At 50.1% G+C, this 21,559-nt stretch overlaps 1 protein-coding gene across 2 annotated transcripts in view; it reads right to left on the minus strand.

Annotated features, from left to right (window-relative positions):
- Positions 1–3,855: 3,855 nt before the first annotated feature.
- The window catches only part of LOC127036003 (dual specificity testis-specific protein kinase 1-like), a 61,635-nt gene continuing 43,931 nt past the window's right edge, over positions 3,856–21,559 (minus strand). For both annotated transcript variants that reach the window (XM_050926419.1, XM_050926418.1), the window contains exons 3-9: positions 19,057–19,178; positions 18,839–18,887; positions 17,323–17,472; positions 12,541–12,714; positions 11,277–11,360; positions 9,463–9,549; positions 3,856–7,149 (exon numbers count right to left, since the gene is read on the minus strand). In XM_050926419.1, the coding sequence (XP_050782376.1) occupies positions 7,048–7,149; positions 9,463–9,549; positions 11,277–11,360; positions 12,541–12,714; positions 17,323–17,472; positions 18,839–18,887; positions 19,057–19,178 (768 nt within the window). In that variant the 3' untranslated portion in view covers positions 3,856–7,047. The remainder of the gene's footprint in view (positions 7,150–9,462; positions 9,550–11,276; positions 11,361–12,540; positions 12,715–17,322; positions 17,473–18,838; positions 18,888–19,056; positions 19,179–21,559) is intronic.

The raw sequence follows: 21,559 nt of genomic DNA on the forward strand, positions 1-21,559 counted from the left end.
TCATTCACTCAAACACTGAGCATTCCTGGCCTGCATAACTTTCCATTGCCAGGGCCAGATGCTGGGCCTCTCTGGAAGTCAATGACTTGAATGGGAGCAGAATTCAGAGCCTAAAGGTTTAGGCCAAGATTTTTACAAAACAAGAGCCTGATGGGAGCTACCAGGTTCTTGGTGGTTTTGAAAAGGGTCACAAAGGGACCCCACCATCTAGTCTGACCTCCTGTCTATTGCAGGCCACCAACCACACCCAGTACTCGCACATCAAAGCTAACCACTGAAATTAGACCAAAGTATTATGGCCAGGCTGGAGCTGTCTGGAGCAGAGCTCTGGTAAATATTTTCAAACCTCCAGGGCAGAACCAGGGCCTCCCGCGGGGCTGAAGCCCCAGGAAATAGTCTATGAGAATTTAAGCCCCGATTACAGCCCACCAGAAATATGATTAGATACGTAGACTAAACAGACCAATAGGTGCCACAGGCAGAAAACAGGGCCAAGATGCACCAACATCCAAGGCCACGGCAATGGCAGGGAAACAATCAAGTGAGATAGACCCAGATGTGTGATCGTCATGTGATCATTTGCATTTAGAAAATGGCTGCAGAAACATCAACGGGCTTTTCTTCCCTTGGTTCTTGGTTCCTCCTTTCCTGCACTTAGGTGGCTAAATATGGATTTAAGAACCTAATTTTAGGCTTCCACTTTTTAGGGCCTTATTTAGACTAGGGCTCCTTTACACAGCTCTGGCAACGGTCAGGGTGTAAACTCCTTTCATTACTACTTCACTTACTCCACGAGTGGTGAATGAGAATCAGGTGCTTTAAAATCGTGGTCTTCTCCACTTAGCACAAATGATAGTTCTCACTGGCAGGGGGAGGCAGCGGGGGGACTGGAGAAGCTGCTATACTTCCACTCCACTTCAGTTTTGGTTGGAGACAGGAGAAGTCTGTTAGTTCATAACCTTCTTGCAAAACAGAACACATCCTCCCTCTGCCTTTACAGGGTGTTCTTGTGAGTGGGCCGCATCTGAAAAAGCAATTAATGCTGCTGTTTGCCATGTGTGAGTCAGAAAGCATAAAATATAAATGTGACTAGGAATGAAAATCATTTTACTGTTGCTGGGTCCATTTGGATCAGCCCGGGTCGCCAGGATAGAAGTGTCAATTTGATTGTTTTGGCACGTCGCATGTGTTGTTTTCTTGAATGTCTGTCTCCTAAACTAAAGCGAAGGGTCTGATTTAGTGCAGATCAGCTGGCCCCGTTACAGAAGGATGAACAGCAGAAGATCTGGCCATCTCACAGTTAAAGCTGTTTTGCAAGTGCAATTTAACTACAGATTTATAGCATCAATTACACAGATAAATAGAACATGAACCATCTGTTTAGATGCCATAACTGACAGTGAGTGGACTTTCTGTGACACTACTCAATCAACGCAGGAGAACAACACACACACAGGAGCCTTGGACTGTGTGGGAAAGAAGCACTGGACTTTATTCCAAAGTGGCATTTTTTAAAAAGACATCATGTGACAGAAACACACTGTCCTGTTGGATACCGTACATGCACCATGGTCTGTGCCCTTGCCCGCTGATGTGGAGCAGAGAGTCTGTCAGAGTAGAGAGAAAGGGAGCTGGAGGAGCGGGCTCCTGCTAGGGAACAGATGTGCTGAGCCTGTGACTGGGAAGTGAGTAATGCAACCTGGAGGACAACAGCAGAGCTACCCAGATCCCCCAGCATCGTGACTCCCTGATTTCAGAGGCAGGGCTCTGAGTTGGACGTTCTCAAACAGCAGGATGGGGCATCAAAGCCAGTTTCCTACATACAGATCCCAGCAACGCTCTTCACATCTGGGGTGGAAATTCCCCAGGGTGTTCAGAAACAGGGTGTTTGCTTTGGCTCATCTCTAGCTTTAACTCTTTAAACATCCGGAGAGAAATCCTGGCTCTGTTGAAGGCAATGGCAAAACTCCCACTGACTTCAGTGGAGCCACAATTTCACCCCCAATGTCTAGAAAGGACCTGGTTGGCATTAATTTCTCCCTCATTCAGCTCTCCAGAACTGGCTGAGTGCCAAGATCAGCTCCCAGCCACAGCCAGAGCTAGCCTTGTACTGAGCTACGCATCCGTCTGGTTAACCCTCCCAATGACACCTCCGCTTTGTACAGCCTCAGTGTGTACGAAACATATCCCTTAACTAACGTGCTTCCTTTCCAGGCATCCATGGAAAGATGCTACTGTTAAGAACAATACAATTAAAAGTAGCCGACAATACTTTATTAGACCTTCAACAAAGTTTCCATTCACTTTAGAATTATGTTCTACTTTGTAACTTTCACTGTGGTCAGACCTTGTGCTCTTGACTCTGCAGTAACAAATCTGTCCCTTTCACTTCTATTCCCTGCTCTGGTCTTCGCTGCATTGGGTGAGGGGTTGTTGGGACGGGTTGGGTTGTAGTGAATAAGTGGAGAGCGGGCTCACCTCTGTTCCAGCCCCCCAACGAGGAGCCAGTCACATGGAAAGTAGGCATTTGGAAGGACTGAAAGAGCAGACTGCCTTGAGTGGGACACACCTACTGCTAGAGGATCATTCTTCATGCACCAAGGAGGTTGTTCTGGGAGACGAGGTTACAGGTGTGAGAATCCTGCAGAGACCACTCAGCCCTAGCACTGCCCATGCAGCCAAGCCAAATAATACAAAGCAACTCACATCTCCCTCTGCTCCAGATCTGTCCAATCTATGGAGCAGGCCTCCAAACTCCACCCAGTCCAGAATTTAATGGAACTTGGGCACCGAATCCCACAAGGGCCTTTTAAAAATTGCAGCCTGTACCTTCAGAAGCAGGCCTATGCCCATGCCCTGCAGCACTCCCAATTAGCAGGGACCGACCTCGTTTTAGACCCACATGTGCCTGCCTTCCATGCCAAATTGGATCCCTCTTACTGTTACTGTTGTTCAGTATTTGCAACAGAGCTCAGGCAGCTCGGAATCCAGATGCTGTGGAGAGCAGGCAAAGGGGAAGATCTCTGTTAATGTTATTAAAGCAATTGAGGGCCTGAACCAAAGCCCACTGAAGCCAATAAATACCTGGGGAGGGAAGTAGGGGGAAATCCCAGGGAGGAAGAAGAGCTACCGAAGCTCCAGGACAATTTTGGCACAAGAACAAACGTGGGTGAATATCCAGGAGCGTATTTAGGCTGGAGATCAGAAGAAGGCTTCTGCCCATCAGAGGAGCGAGGCGGTGGCGCAGCCTTCCAACAGAAGCAGTGTGGGGCAAACAACTGAACTGGTTTGAGCTGGAGCTTGATAAGTTCACGAAGGGGATGATACGGTAGGTGTGGCCTGCAAAGCAGGGGACAGGATGCAATGACCCAGGAGGTCCCTTCCAGTCCTATGCTCCATGGGACTCTGATCCAGTGACTTCAGTGGACTTTGGATCAGGCCCTACATCATTCAGAGCCCTCTACATTATGACATACCCTGATGTCCCTCCTACAGGGTCCAGTCCAGCTCCCACTGAAGCCAACGGGAGTTACACATGGACATTGGATTGGGCTGTGGGTCTTGCTCCACAATGTCAACAGACTTGGCCCTCAAGAGATTAAGAGGCACATCCCCTGCCCCCCCAACAGCTGATCGTACAGCCTGGCTGCTTTGAAGAGGGCAGGGGGATTCCTCAGCAGGTCTCCTCTTTTCTCACCATGCATCACCTTTTAATAGTTCAACGCAAACCTAGCAATTTGCCTTCTACTACACTGCACTTTGCTGTGACGCAGGCGATGCTTGGCTCACGCTGAAGATACACAGTGCATATCAATGCTGTTTGTACTGCCAGGCAGTAACACACAAGCTCCTGTAACTTCCACTCAGCTGGTACAGAGACTCCAAATTGGGAAGTGAGTTAAAGAGCCACGGTCTCCCTCCCAGGCAGAAGAATTAGGGAATCTCACCCCGCTGCTCCTTAAGACTCTGCTCCTCGGAGCCTGCTGCACAGAAATCCATATTTGCTGAACATATTGTAACTCTTAAGCAAGAAGTCCCTTGTGTATAAACTCGTCAGCTGCGATACAGAGGAAAATGGAGCAACAAATAATCATCCAGAAACATGTATGAGCTAGTAAATCTCTCGCTGTATGGTGCATCTTTGCTGCATTGAGTATGTTTCTTGCAGACTTCCAAATCTTTGCAGTTCCTTGCGAGAATGCAAAACCATTACAACGCTGCCCCTTGTTCCCGCAGACGTTCACCTGCACAGATGTCAGTGCCCTTTCCCCACACAGCTGTTTGTATTTCACAGGACACAGAATCTGCCAGCATTTGAAGTCTCTGCATTCGAGGTGCTGCCTTGTTACAGCCTGCAGGGCGCTGCCAGAGCCAAGGAGCAGCTGAAAACACTCATCAGGACATCGTCAGTGTGAAACAGACAGTAAGACATGGCCGGGCGTCAGGTTACAGCGCATCACCTCACTGTGTGAATTTCCCCATTTGTGCTTCTTCATTTGTACGAGGGCAGAACCTGAGGGCTCCATGCGGGACTGACACCCCCTTGCGTTCAGCCGTACCGCACAGAAAGGCCCTGCCCCAAAGAGCTCACACTGTAGGGACAGGCGCTTCAGCCAGAGTAAAGTGGCGTAACTCCATGCAATTCAATGGAAGTACACCACTTTACACCAGCGGTGGAGCTGGCCCTGCTGCTGAGAAATCACTGGCATACAAGACCTTACCATGTGTTAGGAGAAGCCCAGACCCAGTCAGATGCTGGATTTATCACTTGCCATTTTTTTAAGTTTACTCTAGAAAAGGGTTTCTGCTAATTAACCCTTCCCCCTCCTGCCCCTAATTTGGAATCCCTCCCATCTCAGCCCACCCCAACTCCTCCAACTATTTCCCTAACTGCATTTAACCTCCTCCTGCTGGATCCCATCCCAGAAGAAAACATAACACTTAGACCTTAGCATCGGCAAAGCACGCTAGCCCTTTGATTCACGTACACAACACCCTGTGAGGTGGCTCAGTGTCATCGCACACAAACACCCACACACGAGGAGATGGCTTTGCACAGGGGGTAGATGATTGGCACATTCTTCATTTCTCCTCCTGAGCCCATAAATCAGAGGCTCGTGCATCCCCACAATGCCTCAGGACTTGGGCCTGTGCAAATTCCTCCGTTGCTTCGGGTGGGAACAAGCTGTACTGCTGTGGCCTGACTTCTCTGACCAAAGCCTCCCATCCCTGACTAACAAATCAAGGGGGTCTAACAAAGACGGCTCTTGTCCTGCAGCTCTGCAAAGCCCGCCTCTGTCTCCAGCATCGCGCTGGCACGGCCAGGCCCCCATACAACACATCTGCCTGGAAACGTTAGCTCAGAAACCGCTATGGGAGGGTGCTTCGCAGAGGTGAAAGAGACTCCAAAGGGCTAGGCCTGCATGGATCGGATGACGGGATCCCATTCGCAAGGTTCAGGACACTTGCTTAGGTGCACTGATAAGATAGGCTTTCCTTTCAGGGAGTGGTTTGTCTTTAATAGGGTAATGCAGAATCATAAGGTGAGTATTACGGTACCAGGGTCTGAACCTGCCTGTCGGGGAGCGCTGTGTGTTTGCATCTGCCCCCAGAGAGGGCAGCTGGGGATGGACCCAGAACAGTGATGCAGCAGAAGGGGACCTGAGGCGGATCCCAAATCAGTGAAGGCCAGCGCTGTGAACCCCAATACACCCAGCTGAAAACCTGTCCCGACTGCCTGCATCACGGAGCGCACGTCCCAGTGCCCCGTGTGCGCATCACAACGCCACGACAAGAGGCATCAAGATGTGAACACAGCCAGGAACTCACAGGGATCTCCCCTGGGCGGAGGTGGTCGGCGTTATCCCGCCTGCTTGCAAATCTGGGGCTGCTGCCTGTGACTCGGCCACCTCATGGTCCCCTCACCAGCGACTAGCAGCCCCCCGACAGACCTGCCTCAGAGCTTGTTGGGATGTATTTGTTCAGTGGGCGACCCTGTCACAGGAGTCTTGGGAGTATGAGAGCCATGGGAATAAACCCCGACAGTCTAGCACCTGCTGTAAGAAAGCTAGGGCACTCCTGTACCAGACAAAGATCCTCTGATGGTATGGACACGCCTGTAACACGGCAGGCCCCCGATGGTACGAGCATGCCTGTAACACAGCAAGCCCCTCTGTTGGCATGGACACGCCTGTGACACAGCAAGCCCCTCTGCTGGCACGGACACGCCTGTGACACAGCAGGCATCCCTGATGCAGCTTTTCCAAAGGTATACATCGGTTCATTAGTTTATATTTGTTAAAGCAAATACCCGTCTCAGTGGAATGTTCCTCAGCAGCCAATCAGGATTCCCAAACCATCACCCTCTGTCTACACGAAACCCCCAAATGCTCTGAGCACAACAAGGGTGCTTGGACACTGGTCAGTTTCTAGGAAGGTCATATGACCAGAGCCATTACAGAACGCATTCTCCTCCTAAGGCTGCTGGAGGACGGTTTTAAGGCTATGTACTGTAAGGCGACTTTACTGGCTCACAATCTGCCATGTCACCCCTTTCCTTTACACAATACCAAATCCACAGCCTCCAGCGATGGCTCCAATGAAGACTGGAGGGCTGAGACACAGGTAGGACTATGGGGAAGAGGAAGGGGAAAGACACACTTCTATCCTGGGCTTCAGAGAGCATCCCCAGCTGAGAGTCAATTATCCAGTGTCCCCTCTAGAATCTCTCACCGTCTGTATTTACATCAGAAATTAGTATCTTCTTCTTTTAAAAAAAAAAAAACAAAAAACCAACCAAGCAAAGACTGCTCAGTGTCAGAATTATTTCTGTTAAAAACCTCAGCTAGAAAAAATCCCTTGGAAGGATTCCCCCTTTGTATTTTTCAAGCCACACTTTCCATGTGAGAATGAGAACACGATTAAATAAATACCAGGGCATTACTTTGCTCTTTCACACTCGCTCTCTTTCTCCTCTCGCCTTTTCTGATGTACGACTAATTTACAGTTTGAGGCTGACGCCATCAGGGTTCAGAAGAGCCTGGGCAATCATCCGGACAGCTGATTGTCCTTTAGAGCCTCCAAACTCTCTGCTACGTCTTCCAGTTCATCCAGCAGCTCGGAGAAAGAGGGCCTCTTGAATGCTTCCACCTGAAGGGGGAAGGAGGAACAAGAGGCTGAAGGGAATTTCCTGCTGGGAGGGGACATGGGGAAAATAGGGCTGTGACTCCCTGAGGGGCTGCAAGCTAGGCTAGTGGGACTTCAAAGCTGCAGACCTGACTGGGGTCTCGACCCTGCAAGTCCTCCCATGGTGCACGCAGCAGAGCACAGGGGCACTGTGCTCCAGGGTGAGGGTGTGGGGAAGCAACTTGTGGGCACAAGTAAGGCTAGGCGCTAGGCCCAGCCCTGGACGCTGAGTGCTGGGAAGTCCCGAGACCCTCTGCTCCCTTATTCGCAAGGCAGCAGGGTCCAAAAGGAATAAGGTGGGAGGGTGTCTGAGATGTGGACATCACCATGACCCTCCCCAACAGCTATGCTGTCCTCTCTTTGCCCCTAGTCTAACTTCTTAGCGGTTGTATCATGTTAACACAGGACCAAGCCCACCTGCTCATCCATTTTGCCTTGAATTTGTTTGCACAATGTGTCGCACCTGCTCTACAGAGGATCAAGCCCCTGGTTACAGCTGACCTTGGCACGGCATTTGCACAGGGGTCTAACAACGTCAAGGACATTGAGGCTTAAGACTCTCCTGGTTCTCCTCTCTCCTGCACCTGGTGTTACTCCAGCATGCGGGGAGACTCTGGTTCTCTCAGGGAAACTCAACCCCACACTGCAGCTCTTTGCACCACTAACCCAGTGCATAGGAGCTGCAAAGGACCATCAGGCATTGGAGCTGCAGAGCTGGCAGAGCCCTGGAACAGGAGATGTTCCCAGTCTGAGGTCAGGAGAGGTCCTGCATGCTGGTAACACTGTGCCCCTGCCATGGCAGCAGAGATGCCAGTGAAGCTGCCCACAGCACTGCGCTCACCAGGGCTGAGTGGCTGAACTGGGCCCTAGAGGCACCTGAGCGGGGGACACGCAAGCTGCCTCTCCTCTGCACGGAGAAGAATCAGCCCAGCTGTGTTTCTAGGACAGAAGCCCAGATCCTCACAGATATTTAGGCACCTAATTCTCATTGAAATGGATCGGAGCTAGGTGCCTACTACCTTTGAGGATCCGGATCAGAATCCAGCCCAAAATGTGCAGGGCCAGGGGATTTTAGGGGGAGGTTTTCAAAGCCACAAAGCAGGCAAGTGCCCAGTTCCCACTGCCTTCCAGTGGGAGTCGAATGTCTAGCCACCCTTTGTGCCTTTGATAAGTTCCCCCTGAATCCCTCCTGCCACATCTTATCCTGAGCAGGCCTGGCCATGGCAGGCGTTTTGCATCGTCAAGGACTTTTCTCTTTGAAGCACTGTGTAGCACAAGGCCGGTGGGAAGGTCCTCCACCTTGTATGACACAGACCAGCTCTCCGCAAGCCGCCTGAATCATCACCACCGTCCACTTCTCCTTGTGTCAGCCTTAGAGACGTAGGAGCTGAAGACACGTGAATTGAAGCCAGCTACCCACCTCTGATTCACCATTTTGATTCTGGAATAAACTAATGACACATCATGAGGATTGTTGCTGCAGCTTCTTTTAATTTGCTGCCTTTGAGTTTCAAAGTAATTAGTTGGAATATAGACACAGAACCTCTCTGCTGTCTTCCTGGGTGAGAAACTGCCTTTGTTTCTTCCTTTTTGTGAGTAACGTGGTGAGTTTTTGCCTCATTTCCAGCCTGCCCAGTAAGGCCTTGCAACAGAGGTGCTCCAGCCAGCATAGTGAGGCATCTTTGCTATTTCTGTGATATTTTATTTTAAAAAACGGAAGTTAAAGGAAAATGAAAAAGCAAAAGATGCTGTGGTGTGACTGGTGGGTCCCGGAGAACAAACTTTTAAAGGCAGCAATGCAGGCAGAGGGCATGTTCTAGATCCTGTCTCTCCATCTGAACCCCTGCCATTCATATATCAGACATCTGCGTATGCCAGCGGCCATCTAACCTTTTGTTGCTGTGGGACCAAGTCACTGCACAGAGAAGGGGAGGGGATTTTTGGAGAGACTCAGGGAAAATCCATGCACTTTTCTCCATTACTGCCAGTGCAACTCCTTGAACCCTTTGTGGTGCAGCAGGTAAGATTGGCAATGATGCCCCGGATACAAAATCGGCCCCCATGTTGCCAGCTTCCCTCATTACTCTGCCACTGTCACACACAGGCTCAGTGTCCTGCCCCCACTACCAGGTCCCTGAGTCACTCAAGGGGCAGAGGGCTGTGAGGAAGGTGTAGGGCTGTCTCCACTGGGGTTGAAGTGCAGTTTGAGTTCTCACATACAGCAAGTGAGATGGGAAAAGTGGGAGAGAGAGAAAGGAAACAGAGGCAGAAACCTACCCGACAGCAACTTGCGGCTAGGTCCAAAACCCGCTTGGGACATTCACTGATCATCCCTTGGAAAGCTGCAACGTCCAGGCCGTAATCCTGGTGGAGAAGACAGACAACGAGATTCTTGGTCAATGGCAGGTGAGGGGGAGGGGATGGTCTGACTGGGTGGGGCGTGGACTGTGGGAAAGCGCTTTGCGCCGAGGGACGGGATTGTGACACCTCCGAACAATTGCAGGGCTCAGGATATGGCTCTTTCCAGGAGGCTGGCCACGGAGATGGAACCTGACAGATGTTTTACCCTCCCTCTAAAGGCACTTCCCAGTCCCTGAAGCTCGACCCCATCGGTGGACATGTGGACCTCAGTGAGAAGCAGGAGACATAGCATGGAAGAGTCGGGTCACAAACCAACCCCTATGCCCTTCCTTCGCACCTCTCATGCAGGGATCTCAAAGCATTGACCCATGGACTGCGATTCACAACCCCTCAGTCACAGCTATTACACTAATGGTTGAGCACACAGACGTACCAAAGTAACTGGCACTTTAGAAAAATGATCGATTGACTGATAAGCAGCAGAGCCAGGAAAAGATTCAGACTCCCAGTTGCCAGCCGTGTGCGCTCACTCTTAGGCAATGCTGTTCCTCTGGCGTAAATGATTTGAAATGTTTTCAGAACTTACAAGGAAACATGGTCCAGTGGTTAGGACACTAGATGAGAACTCTGATGACCCAGGTTCAAATCCCTGCTCTGCCCCAAACCTCCTGTATCGCTTGGGCCAGATTTTCATTTCCCTCTCCGGACAGGCTCCTAGTGGGGGTTTTAAATGCTCTTTTAGGTGCCTAATTCTCAAGCAGGCACTTTGAAAATGCCACTAGACGCCTACCTACCTTTAAAAATCTGGCCCTTAAACTCTGGGGGCCTTAGCTCCCTATCTGTAAATGAGGATGATGGCACCGCCCTATGGCATGGGGTGCAGGGATGAGGACAAATACATTCAGGATTATGCAGTGCTTAGATACCATGGTGATCGGGGCCACCGTGTCAGCACCTGAGCTGGAGATGCGTAAGTAGCAGCCAGTCAGTGGGCTCCATTCTGGGAGGTGATGAGCATTCGCGGTCACCATGAGAGCCAGGCTTTCAGCAGAAGCTCAGCGCTTTGCAGCATCTCAATGTTTCTGTGTCCGTAGCTTCAGCCTTTGAAGCACGACTTTCTGGAGCCTCTGACATAGAATTCCCTTCCTCGTGTACACACAGATGGAGAGGGCATTTCCATCCCAGGGCAAGTCCAACATTGCCAAGTTGGTTTGGACAAAGCCGTTGAAACAGGAAAGAACTTTGTGGACCAAGTGAGCATTTTTGACTTGGCAATGTTGAAACAAACCAACGACGCACCATTTTTAAATCGAAACAGTATTTCACCCTTTCCACACAAAACGCCACAATGTTCCAGTTCAAAACATCGATATAGAATCACTATTTGTGCTTTGAATTGACCATTCAACTTAAAAGCTCCAATGTCAATTCAAAACGGAATGTCTGGAAGAGAGGTTTGAGGTGAAAACATAGGGGACCAAAATGGCGCTTCAGAAAAACTAATTACATTTGATCAAAGCTGATGATTTTCCCACCGAAACTGTAGGTGGCAACTAAACAACATGTAAAAATAAAAACCACCACAACACAACCTTTTAAGCAGGTCGGGGGTGTGGAGGGGGAGGGGGCAAGCCAAGGCTCTGTAGAGCTAAGAATCCACAGGCACCCAATCTGTTAACTTCAGAGCATGCAGAACCCGCCGCTCAGACCTGAGCTGGAGTAATAACTACCTGCGTCCTGGGAAGCACTTCTGGGTCAGCGGGGATTCTGCCCAGTATTTCACACAGGACTATGCCAAATGAGAACACATCCACCTGCAAGAGGGGGCAGAAACACAGAGTGAGGGGAGGCTCTGGTGCGTACAGAAGCAAAGGGTCAGAAAAAGGAGGGCAGACAGAGTGATCCTGCTTTGAGGTCACCCATAACCGAGGGCGTGTCAGACGTATGGGCAGAGAAACGTGTAACAAGAGAACAATCCCTTGCCTTTCCTTCTCTGCCTGTATTCACCAAGCTGCTCTCTTCCTTTCAACATATAGTGCATGGAACTGCAGAAGGTGCCGTCTTTCAGCTGAGACATAAAACAGAGGGACTCACTGCAAATGGCCAAACACCCAGTGACACCTCTGTCATAGATTCCAAGTCCTAAGGGATCCTTGTGATCATCTAGTCTGACATCCTATAGAGCCAGGCCATAGAACTGCCCCAAAATAACTCCTAGAGCAGATTTTTAAGAAAAACACCCAAAACACTGCAAGAGGGAGGGGTGTTAACGCCAGTGTCCTCAGCTAATTCACATGTGGATAACTGCATATGATATTCTTCTTCCCTTCCTGTCCCTATAGCTTCGTTCAATGTTGCTGGCATCCTTACAGAGGCTGCCGCATTACCCAGAGCTGGCTGCATGTCAATGGAGGGCAGAGTGATCACAATAGTTACATAGACGTGTAGTTACCAAACAACCTGCTGAAGTGTTTTCTTTAACAGAGGCTTCACCATCTCTTTCTCCAAAGCAGGGAGAACACGTCCCACAAGGAGCCATAACTTGACCGGGTCAGTGAAGCTTCAGAACCTCTTGTCTCCAAAGGAACTTTACTAGGCAAGCGTGTAAGGCTCCCTAACTCATTGGAGAGCTTGAGAGAGCAGAGTTGGGACGAAAGAAGGGAGAGCAATGCCCATTGTGGGAAGTGGAGCTTTCCTTTCCTTTCCCACCTATCCCATGGAGAAAGATTCTCCAGCTCAGCTCTTGTGCCCTAGTGCTGAAGGGTCTGACCAGGAACCTCATCATGCTGGGTGACACTCAGCCAGGCCTCGGACCCCATTGGTATGGAGCTGAACCTGCCAGGGACCCGTAAACTCATAACCAAGTCAAGATCACGGAGCCACCATCTGGAAGAGATGCTAACACTACTGATCGTGCAGGAGGCTCTGGAGAGCGAAAGGGGGACCTAACCTGGACCTTGTGGACACATGAGGGGCAGAGAAGCAGAACTGTACCTTCCTGTCATACGGCTCCCCCCGCAGCATTTCAGGGGCCATCCAGAAGGCGGAGCCCACCAGGGACAGCTTCCTCTCTGGGTTCTTCAAGGGCAGCTCCACTACCTCTCTGGCCAGGCCGAAATCCGTCACCAAGGCTTCCCGGCCCCGCTGGGTCACGCGAATGAGGCAGTTCTGAAACGAAACCCCCCAGGGCTGCTAGTGTGAGATTCCCATGCATACAGCAGCTGAGCCTTTTTCTCCGCCTCCAGCCTCCCACCCCAACACCACCCCTCTTGCAACACACCCACCTCACGCACTTGACCAGCTTTCAGCTGAGCTGGGGAGGTACAGAGTGCGTATTAGCATCAACAGGAGCAGAGGGGACAGAACGTTTTCAGGACGCTCATGCGGGATGGAGACTTTCGAATGACCAGTCCCAGCCACAGTTTGCAGCAGCATGTACACAGCCCTGGACAGACCTGAAGTGATCCTCATGACCCCCAGGGGGGCTGTGCTCGCCCAATGAAAAACTGCAGCAAAAGCATTTAAGTGACTTGCCCAAGGCTGCACAGCGAGTCGATGGCAGAGTGAGGAATAGATCGCAGGAGCTCCTGCCTCCCGCTTCCTGTTCAAACCACTAGCCCAGGGTGCCTCTCCTGTCATAATGCTCTTCATTCAATGCTTACCCCTCCCAAAGAGGTCTGGTCCCTCCCAGCAGGGTATCTTCCTAAAACCAGTTCTGAGTTCCCTGGCAAGGGGTTGCAGAGACAGCAATACCATGGCCAGTAGGCCAGGCTCAGGTCCTACTCTGCCACCCCTCTTTGCACACGGCTTTCATGTTTCTCTTTAGCTTAACCCGGCAGGAAAAGAGCCTTTCTGCAGAACCTTTCCTGCTGCAGGAGAACAACACGAGTGGGGGCATGTTCTCAAGGCCCATTTGTCTCACCCATGAGCCGACCCCATCCAGAGCTGCTTGGCTGGTCTACTTCAAAGGGGTGCGGGGGTGGGGTGTCAAGAGATAGAGAGAGAGAGAGAGAGAGAGAGAGAGAGAGAGAGAGAGAGACTGACACTGTCTGTCTGCCTAGGGATAAGAGGAAACCGACATGGTTTCCAGAGTTGTAAGAACCATCCTTGCACTTCCATCCTTCCCCACCCCCCTCATATGGAGTCTTTTCAAAGCACAGAGGATGCTGTGGGATGGAAAAGACGGGTAGAGGAGGAGGTAGATGAAAGGGGCAGAGGAGAATTTATTCAGTGGAAAGAAGCACTTTCTCCAAATCTCTCCTCCCACCCCACACAGGGAAAGAACCTCTCGCAGGAACCGCCTGTGGAAGCCACAGGACCCTGTCAGCCCATGGGCCATGACCGCAATACTGCAACTGCAAATCCTCCGCAAACCCACAAACAACGGCAGTGACGTGGGCCACCTTTCCCTGCTCCATCCAGACGCCAGAATCAAGCCCCATCAGAGAGAAGGCCCCGTTCCTGCTGTGAACTATGTGCTGATGGCAAAGTCTCTACGCACCATTCTGGCCTCACTGAAGAACCCTTCTGTGCTACTGCTCCCCGTGTGCACCACAGGGACTAGCCAGCACAGGCTCGGGGTCACTGACGAAGTTCTGTTTTTTTAGCAATGGCTTCAGATAGACAGGCAGACTGGATAGTGGCGTTTCGAGAGACAATGGGCAGATACTGCAGTAACAGAGCTGCTAGAGATAGACAGATCTTGTCTGATCCCCCTGCTGATCTCAGCTCTTCAGCGGTGCCCAGCTGCTTGCCCTGTGCAGGGGCAGTGCTGGAAGGCTGGGGTCAGCAGGGGCTGTCCAGCAGGGAGACCAGAATTCAAGGGGTGCAGCCTTTCGCTCCCCTCTGGGCCCCCACCCTTCAGCGCAGCCTTAAGGCACAGGGGATGTTTCCAAGTTTACAAAACATTCTTTCCTCCAACTGTTTCAGGAGGAGTGGAAAGGGTATTTACATTTGTCTGTTTCCAATAGGCGATTGATCCTCTCTAGCAGGTTCTCATGCAATTACCACAGGCCCTTTCACCTGCCATCTCCTGGATCCCAGCCTCCATGTCCCACCTCTGGTTTTAAAAGAAAATAAACAGAAGGAAACCACCACATGAAACTTGGTTCATTTCAGCACTCTTACTTTTCTCCACTTGTTGATTTTTTTCCTGTCCTCCCATCCCCCAGTGTTAATCCTGATAGTTACCCAGAAAACTTTGAAGTTAATTTTTTCCACCAATATGCCCCCATTTTTTAATGTTTGTAACAAACATTGGCAAATTCCTGGGAAATTTTAAACAAAAGAAAACTTGGAAATGAAGGGCCTTAATTATAGCTCGCTGGTCCGAGGGGGGCACATCAATCACTCGGGAAACCGGTGCCTAGAATTCGCTGCTTCTACAAGAAGAAGGAGGGCTAATTTTTAGCAGTGACCCTGGAAAGGTGAGAGGTTTGGGATGAGATTTTCAAGGCCACCTAAGGGAGATGCATGCACAAATCCCTTACATTTTCATGAGAATTAGGCATCTAAAATAGAAGCCTGGTTCGGTATTCGTAAATAGAGGGAGATGGTCTAAAATCAGGACAGCTCTCCCTACAACTAACCTTTGTTAGGGGGTTGATATAATAGGACCTGCTTTGGGTTTTTCAGACTGCACAGTGCGTACACACATACGTGCACACACACACACACACACACACACCCCTCGTCTTATGGCAAAGTCCTATAGAATTGGACAGAAAACAAGAACATTTCTATAGGAGTTTTTGGACCATGCTGCACAATTGAACAGCGAAATAAATCCCTGCTATAGAATGGTTCATGCCACCTCTAAAAAGCAGATCATTTTCTATTAAATCCTATGCCAGTAGGTTTTGGAGAGTAATTTCTACAGAATCCTATTCAATGTCTATGGAAACCTATTGGTTTCATCTCTGTCAAATTCCATAGGACTTTGCCCTATGGATCTGGTCAGAGTAAGGCAGGTTTGGAAAAAAGCAAACAGCTGCTTCAGATGGCTGGATGCCACTAACAAGTGGATTTCATGCCTGCCTCCCCTCCCCACCCTCCCATGTCTAGGCTATCAGCATTGCAGGGAAACAGAAATTCATATCAGAGCCAAACAACTGCAGAGAGATACAGATGATGTGCAGTGACATTCTGAAATGTGCATTGACTTTCTGAGCAGGACCAGGGTGGCTCTGATTTTGTAGTGAGTTAATGCAACATGCAGATAAATGAATTTTATAGGACATCAGTGAGGAAAGCCACAGGCGGATTGAACCTGTTTGCCAAGCTGCTACCCACTGGAGTTTGTGTTTTGATGGCTGGTGATTAAGCTGGGCAAACAGCTGTGGGGACAATGAAGCCAAGCTAGCATCCTGTATTGATATTCCTCGGGCTTGTAGTGCGTAGCTGGCTTCATCACAGCCAAACTCCATCAATATTGCAAGGTTCCGCCGAGACGCTCAGGGAACATCAATAGAGGAGTCACGACACAGTAGCAGCAACCAGATCAATACGTGCCTAGCTTCAGTTGCAAAGGATCATGGTTATTGCTCCAGTAAAAGCTCGGTGGACTCTGGTCAGATCTGGGTTTGAGGTCAGACACTCAGCTGGAGTAAATCTGTGTTGCTCCCTACTGTAAATCAGAGTAGCTCCGCTGAAGTCAATGGGAGATCTGATCCTGGCCTTGGTGGCACTACTGTGTTTCTATAAAGCTGCCATCCTCCCTTCCCTCCTCTAAGGCGGGGGTCCTCAACCTTTTTCTTTCTGAGTCCTTCACCCCCCCCCCCCCCGCACACACACACCTGCAGCAAATGCTCCATCTGCTGGAGGAATTAAAAGGCAGGGAATTAGCTCAGTTGGGTGGCAGAGCCAGAAGTGAGCAGACTGGCAGCCCACAGCTCCAGCAGAGCAGAGGGAAGCTGATACAGCTGCCTAAAGGGGCCCTCCCAGAGGGAAAGGGGGGACCCACTCCAGAGACAACTAGAGAGGGAAATACCCTGTGGGACTTGGACACCGGTAACCCCCTCTTAACCTAGTGCGGTTTGCGTTACCCACCGGGGAAAACCTTGGACTAAGCTGACCCCGGGGAATGGGGGTTGGACAGGAGGAAGAGGCCAAGGGAGGACAGCCTTAAGCAGCCCTGGTTGCCAGACTACTGGTAGCCCAAAGGGCCCTGGGTTGGAGTCCAGTGGAGTGGGAGGCGCTGGCCTCCCATCCCCACAACCCCCTTAGCAGTCAGGAGCTGCAGCTGTGACCACTAGGCCATGCTCCCCAAGTGGGAACCATTACAGCTACACATCTAAAGCAGAAAGAGTTCAGGGTGGCAGGGCAAAATACCTCAATGTACCTTGTCCCTCCCTGTTATCGATGGCTCGCTGCTCTTCTCCCTTGTGGAGCTCGTGGTTAGAGACAGAACCCTGGGTTTGATTCGCAAGTTGGATAGGGGACATCTCGCAGCCGCGGCGGGAGAAGAAATGTGGAATCCTGGCACGTCCATTTTTACCCAAGTTGCTTTTCTGACCATAACTGTGCTTTAAGGAGTCTATTTTTAGCTCTTCCAACATCTCCTACCTTGGTACATAACGACAGGCTACGTCAAGGAAGCTTTCAGAACTCACCCTTGGTGAAGAGGATCAGCACCTGGCCAAGACACCATATAAGTCCCACCATATAAGTCCCTGTGGGCTCAAGTGGGACTTATGTGGTGTCTTGGCCGTGTAAGTGGTACACAGGCCTAGCCCTTTACCCAGAGATGGTGAATGTTAACCTCTGAGCACAGCCTACCTTGGAGTTGAGATCCCGGTGGTAGATGTTCTTGGAGTGCAAGTAGACCATCCCCCTTGTGATGTCTGAAGCCAAGTCTACCTTCTCCTTCCAGCTGAGGGTGATCTCCTTGCTGGCCAGGAGCTCTTCCAGGCACCCACCGTTAACGTACTGCAAAAATGAGACAAGACAGGGAGTCAATGGAGGCCACGCTCTGCTGGAAAGGAGGTTCTGCAAATACACCTGTGCAAACACTCCAGTTCATCTCTGTTTGGGAATTGCTTGATCTCATGAGCCCCTCTCTCGCAATAGAGGTGAGTACTGAAGCAGCACCCAATGGCCCCAAGCAAGATCACGGCAGCAATGTGCTGGGTGCTGTACAAACACTCCCATTAAAAGAGAATAATTGATTGTGGCAGTATCCAAATTTTCCACCACAAGGACTATTGCAGTTTAAGCAAATCATTACTGTGCAGCAGAAGATTGCAACTGAACACCAGGAAAGTACTAGCGTGCAGCACCGGATTAACCCTGGGAGCCCCAGTACTCCACCCCCACTTGAGGGCCTGTGCCATGGGGAACAGCAAGGACACACATGGGTACACATGTGTTGGGCAGGAGCCTGAGTGAGTGAATTTCAGCGTGGGGCTTGGCGCTCTGACGAAAGTCAGGCTGGTGCGTGGGCACGGCCATGCAATACTCCCCCTCCAACCTCTGCTGATGCAGCTGGATCATGAGCTACAGCACCAGTGGGCCTTTCCCAAACAGCCTGTCCATAGTGCCTGAGGTCAGTGCTGTCAAATGCTGCCGTGTTTCTACTGCTTCCAGGTACTTGCTCTACCTGGCCACCTCTCGCTCTTATTCCCCTCCTTGCTCATCGAACAGCAGCCTCCTCTCTGCCCCTCAATATTATCTTGACATTGTTGGTACAAGAAGCTACTTCTCTGCAGCTCCTCCCTGAATCTTTCTGCTCACTCGCAACCCACTCTTCAGCCCACTCCAAACAGCTCTGGTTTCCCCAGCCTACCCCCTTTCAGCGTCATTTGTGTGAGTCTAGTCTGAGACGCTGTTTTCTCTGGAAGACACTACAGGCCTGATCCTGCCCTCTTTAGTCAGACAAGACGTGAATTCTGCCCGAGAACGCCGTGCAGGATTGGGCCCTATAACTGTGTTATGGGAAATGTACTGTCTGCATTTATAGTGCAGTTCCGCTCTGTCTCCTTCCCTGCAGTGAAAGTGCCTTACACAATCTGTGAGCAACACCACCCATGTGCCAGGGCAGAACCCAGGGTTTCTGGATCCGAAAGCGTGAGTTCCACCTGCCAGAACTAAAGACCAGCTCTATTCGCTCAGTGGCAGCAGGAGACTCGTGAACATCTACATGTGATCCAGCCACTAGAGAGAGGAAAAGCAATAGTGTGGGTTACCTGTGCTTTACACGTCTCCTCTGAAAAGCGAGATTGCAAGAGTTCATCCCCTATGACCCTGACTGTCCTCACAATTTAAAGCAATAAGCATCCCAGCAACAAGCCTTTACCTCCAGAATTGGGTACAGCTTCTCATCCTTCACGCAGATCCCCAGGTACCTACGAGGCAGGACAAAAACTCAGGTTTAGGTTTCTTCCCATAGCACAAAAACTACTGGAAAGATGAATCCAAAAATTCAAACTCTGACTCTTGACTTAAAAAGCCAGCCCTGGCACATCTACCAGTGCCCTCTTCCCTAGTCACTGCCTCTCCTGTGGCGCCACCCACCTGACAATGTTTGGGTGGGAGAGTTTCTGCAGCAAGCTAATCTCGCGCACTATCACCTCCTGGTCCACGTCGTTCTTGTAGATTTTCACCACCATCACTTTGCAGGTCGCACTCTGAGTCACCTGGAGCAATGTGAAAAACGACACAGTGAGATGCAGTTTATCCCAGTAACGTACGCCAGCCCCCAACAAGGAAAGGAAATCCTACCCAAGATCACACAAGGCCTGGTGCCACGCTTGCCTTACACCTTGTGCAACATGAGGGCTAAAATGCTACCACACAGCTTCATACCTGCTTTGCACAGGTGTAAATTACTGCACAAGGCACAGGGCTGTCAAGTATCAGGCCCAAGCTCCAGAGCACCCAGGCCCAGCAGACCCAAACGGGACTACTCCTGCACTTGAAGTTAAGCATGTGCTCACGAGCTTTGCTTGGTCAGGGCCTATGTCACAATGCACCACCGAGTCACTGAACGGACCATGGAATCTGGGCTTTCCTCTCCCCGCCACTCTCAAAGATGCATGTTAGCAGGTGGTTCAAGGCAAGGTTATTCTCCCATGTACCTCCGCAGGAAACAGCTAGAGAAATTGGCTTCCCGGGCTTCCCGCCAGCAGCCATTTCTCAAATTCTGACACAAAAATAGAACATTATCTTCCCCTTAAAAACATAATAGACTAAATAAGGCATTTTCAGCAGAGACCTCTATTGCCCCCGGTAGTAGAAACAGGCCTTGACTGTGATGAAGACAGACTTCACTGAGGCGGCTAGGCACTGACAGACCCTGTGGTTATCTGAGGCTCTGTGGGTCCCAGACTGATAACAGAGGGTATGGCTACACTTGCAAGTGTACAGCACTGCCACGGCAGCGCTTTGAAGTGTGAGTGTGGTCGCAGCGCCAGCGCTGGGGGAGAGCTCTCCCAGCGCTGCAGGTACTCCACCTCCCCGTGGGGATTAGCTTGCAGCGCTGGAAGCCACACTCCGAGCGCTGCGGCACTGTTTACACTGGCGCTTTACAGCGCTGTAACTTGCTGCGCTCAGGGGGGTGTTTTTTCACACTCGTGAGCAAGAAAGTTGCAGCGCTGTAAAGCGTCAGTGTGCCTACTGTCACTACAAGGGGTCTGCCTAAATCCTGGTAGGCCTCACAAGTCATAAAACGAAGTGCTGACAAACTGATTAAATGCTGATTTGTCAAAACTGAAACCATTCATTCAACAGGGCCGGATTCCACACATTTCCCAACTGGAAAAAAATTGCAGGAAAAAAGTTTCAAAATTGTCCAAATGTTTTGTTTTGACTTTTTTTAAACAAAAGACCCTGTTTTTCCGGTTCAAAATGACTTTTCATTTCAACATCTAAGCTAATTTTGATTTTTTTTTTTTAAAGTTTAAAAAAGAAAAAAGGTCAACATTGAAACAAAACATTTCTGTGTTGAAACAAAATGTTTCTGGCGAACCAAAACAAAAAACACAAACCAACCAGTGTTTCAGTTTGCAAATATTTTCAAGCTTGTAACCTTTCATCAGGATTCGAGACAAGAAAAATTTAAAACTCTCAAAAATATTTGCAGGATGGGAAAACTATTTCCTGCCCAACTCCACCTCTGGCCAACTGTCTCTTTAATGTTTTATTTTTAAACCAAGGTAATTGTTAGGTGGAGGAAATCAGCTGGTACAGCCTTGATCAGTTTCTTGACATTACTGCTGGGGCTCTCAGGGTGAACCCAGGCACGCTGTTTAACTTTCTGCCCTTTTTGTCATTTGTTCAAAGGACAAAACCGTTTAAACACATTCAATACCCCAAAACGTCATGTGTGATACGGCTACCTGCACGGGCTACCTTACAGATAAGGTTACCACCCCACACAGCAGGTGGACTGAACAAAGAGACTCACGTCAGTCCAGTTTGGAAAGAGAGGAATGCTAATTATAACGAGGGCTGCAAGATAACATAAGCCTTGTGGCAATGTTAACTCAGGTCTGCTCCCTTCCAAGAATAATGCAATCAAATACCCATGACAGGAATAACCCAGCCCCTGTGTTTAAACAGATTGCAAAGACGTTTTAGATCAGGCATTACCCAACCATGGGATTTACTAATCTATAACCAAACTTTACAATGTGCATTATTATGACATGCACCATCATTACAGGATATGGATAGAGATGCACTGTACGAACCTAGGACCATAAGGGTCCTGGGCTGCCAACACTTCCACATCAGCACTGGTTTCTGCTAGAGGACCCTGTGAAACTAGGCATTGCAGGAAGTACCGCACAGCAGGGCCCTCGCAGCCCGCTGAGTGGCTCATGCTGGTATAGAAACCGGAGGCCATCTTGGGGAGCTGTCTGAGCAATGACGCAGACCATCTGCTTCCTTCTGCTCCTGATCATGCTTTGCCGCAGAGCCTAAACTCCGGCTCCTGACCCTAGCTTGACCCCGACTCTGCTACTTGTCTGTAACCTTACCTGGTACCTGACCCTGGCTTCCTGGTATCCTAACCCAG

Source organism: Gopherus flavomarginatus, chromosome 17 (assembly GCF_025201925.1).
Source record: "Gopherus flavomarginatus isolate rGopFla2 chromosome 17, rGopFla2.mat.asm, whole genome shotgun sequence".
Taxonomy (NCBI): Eukaryota; Metazoa; Chordata; order Testudines; family Testudinidae; genus Gopherus; species Gopherus flavomarginatus.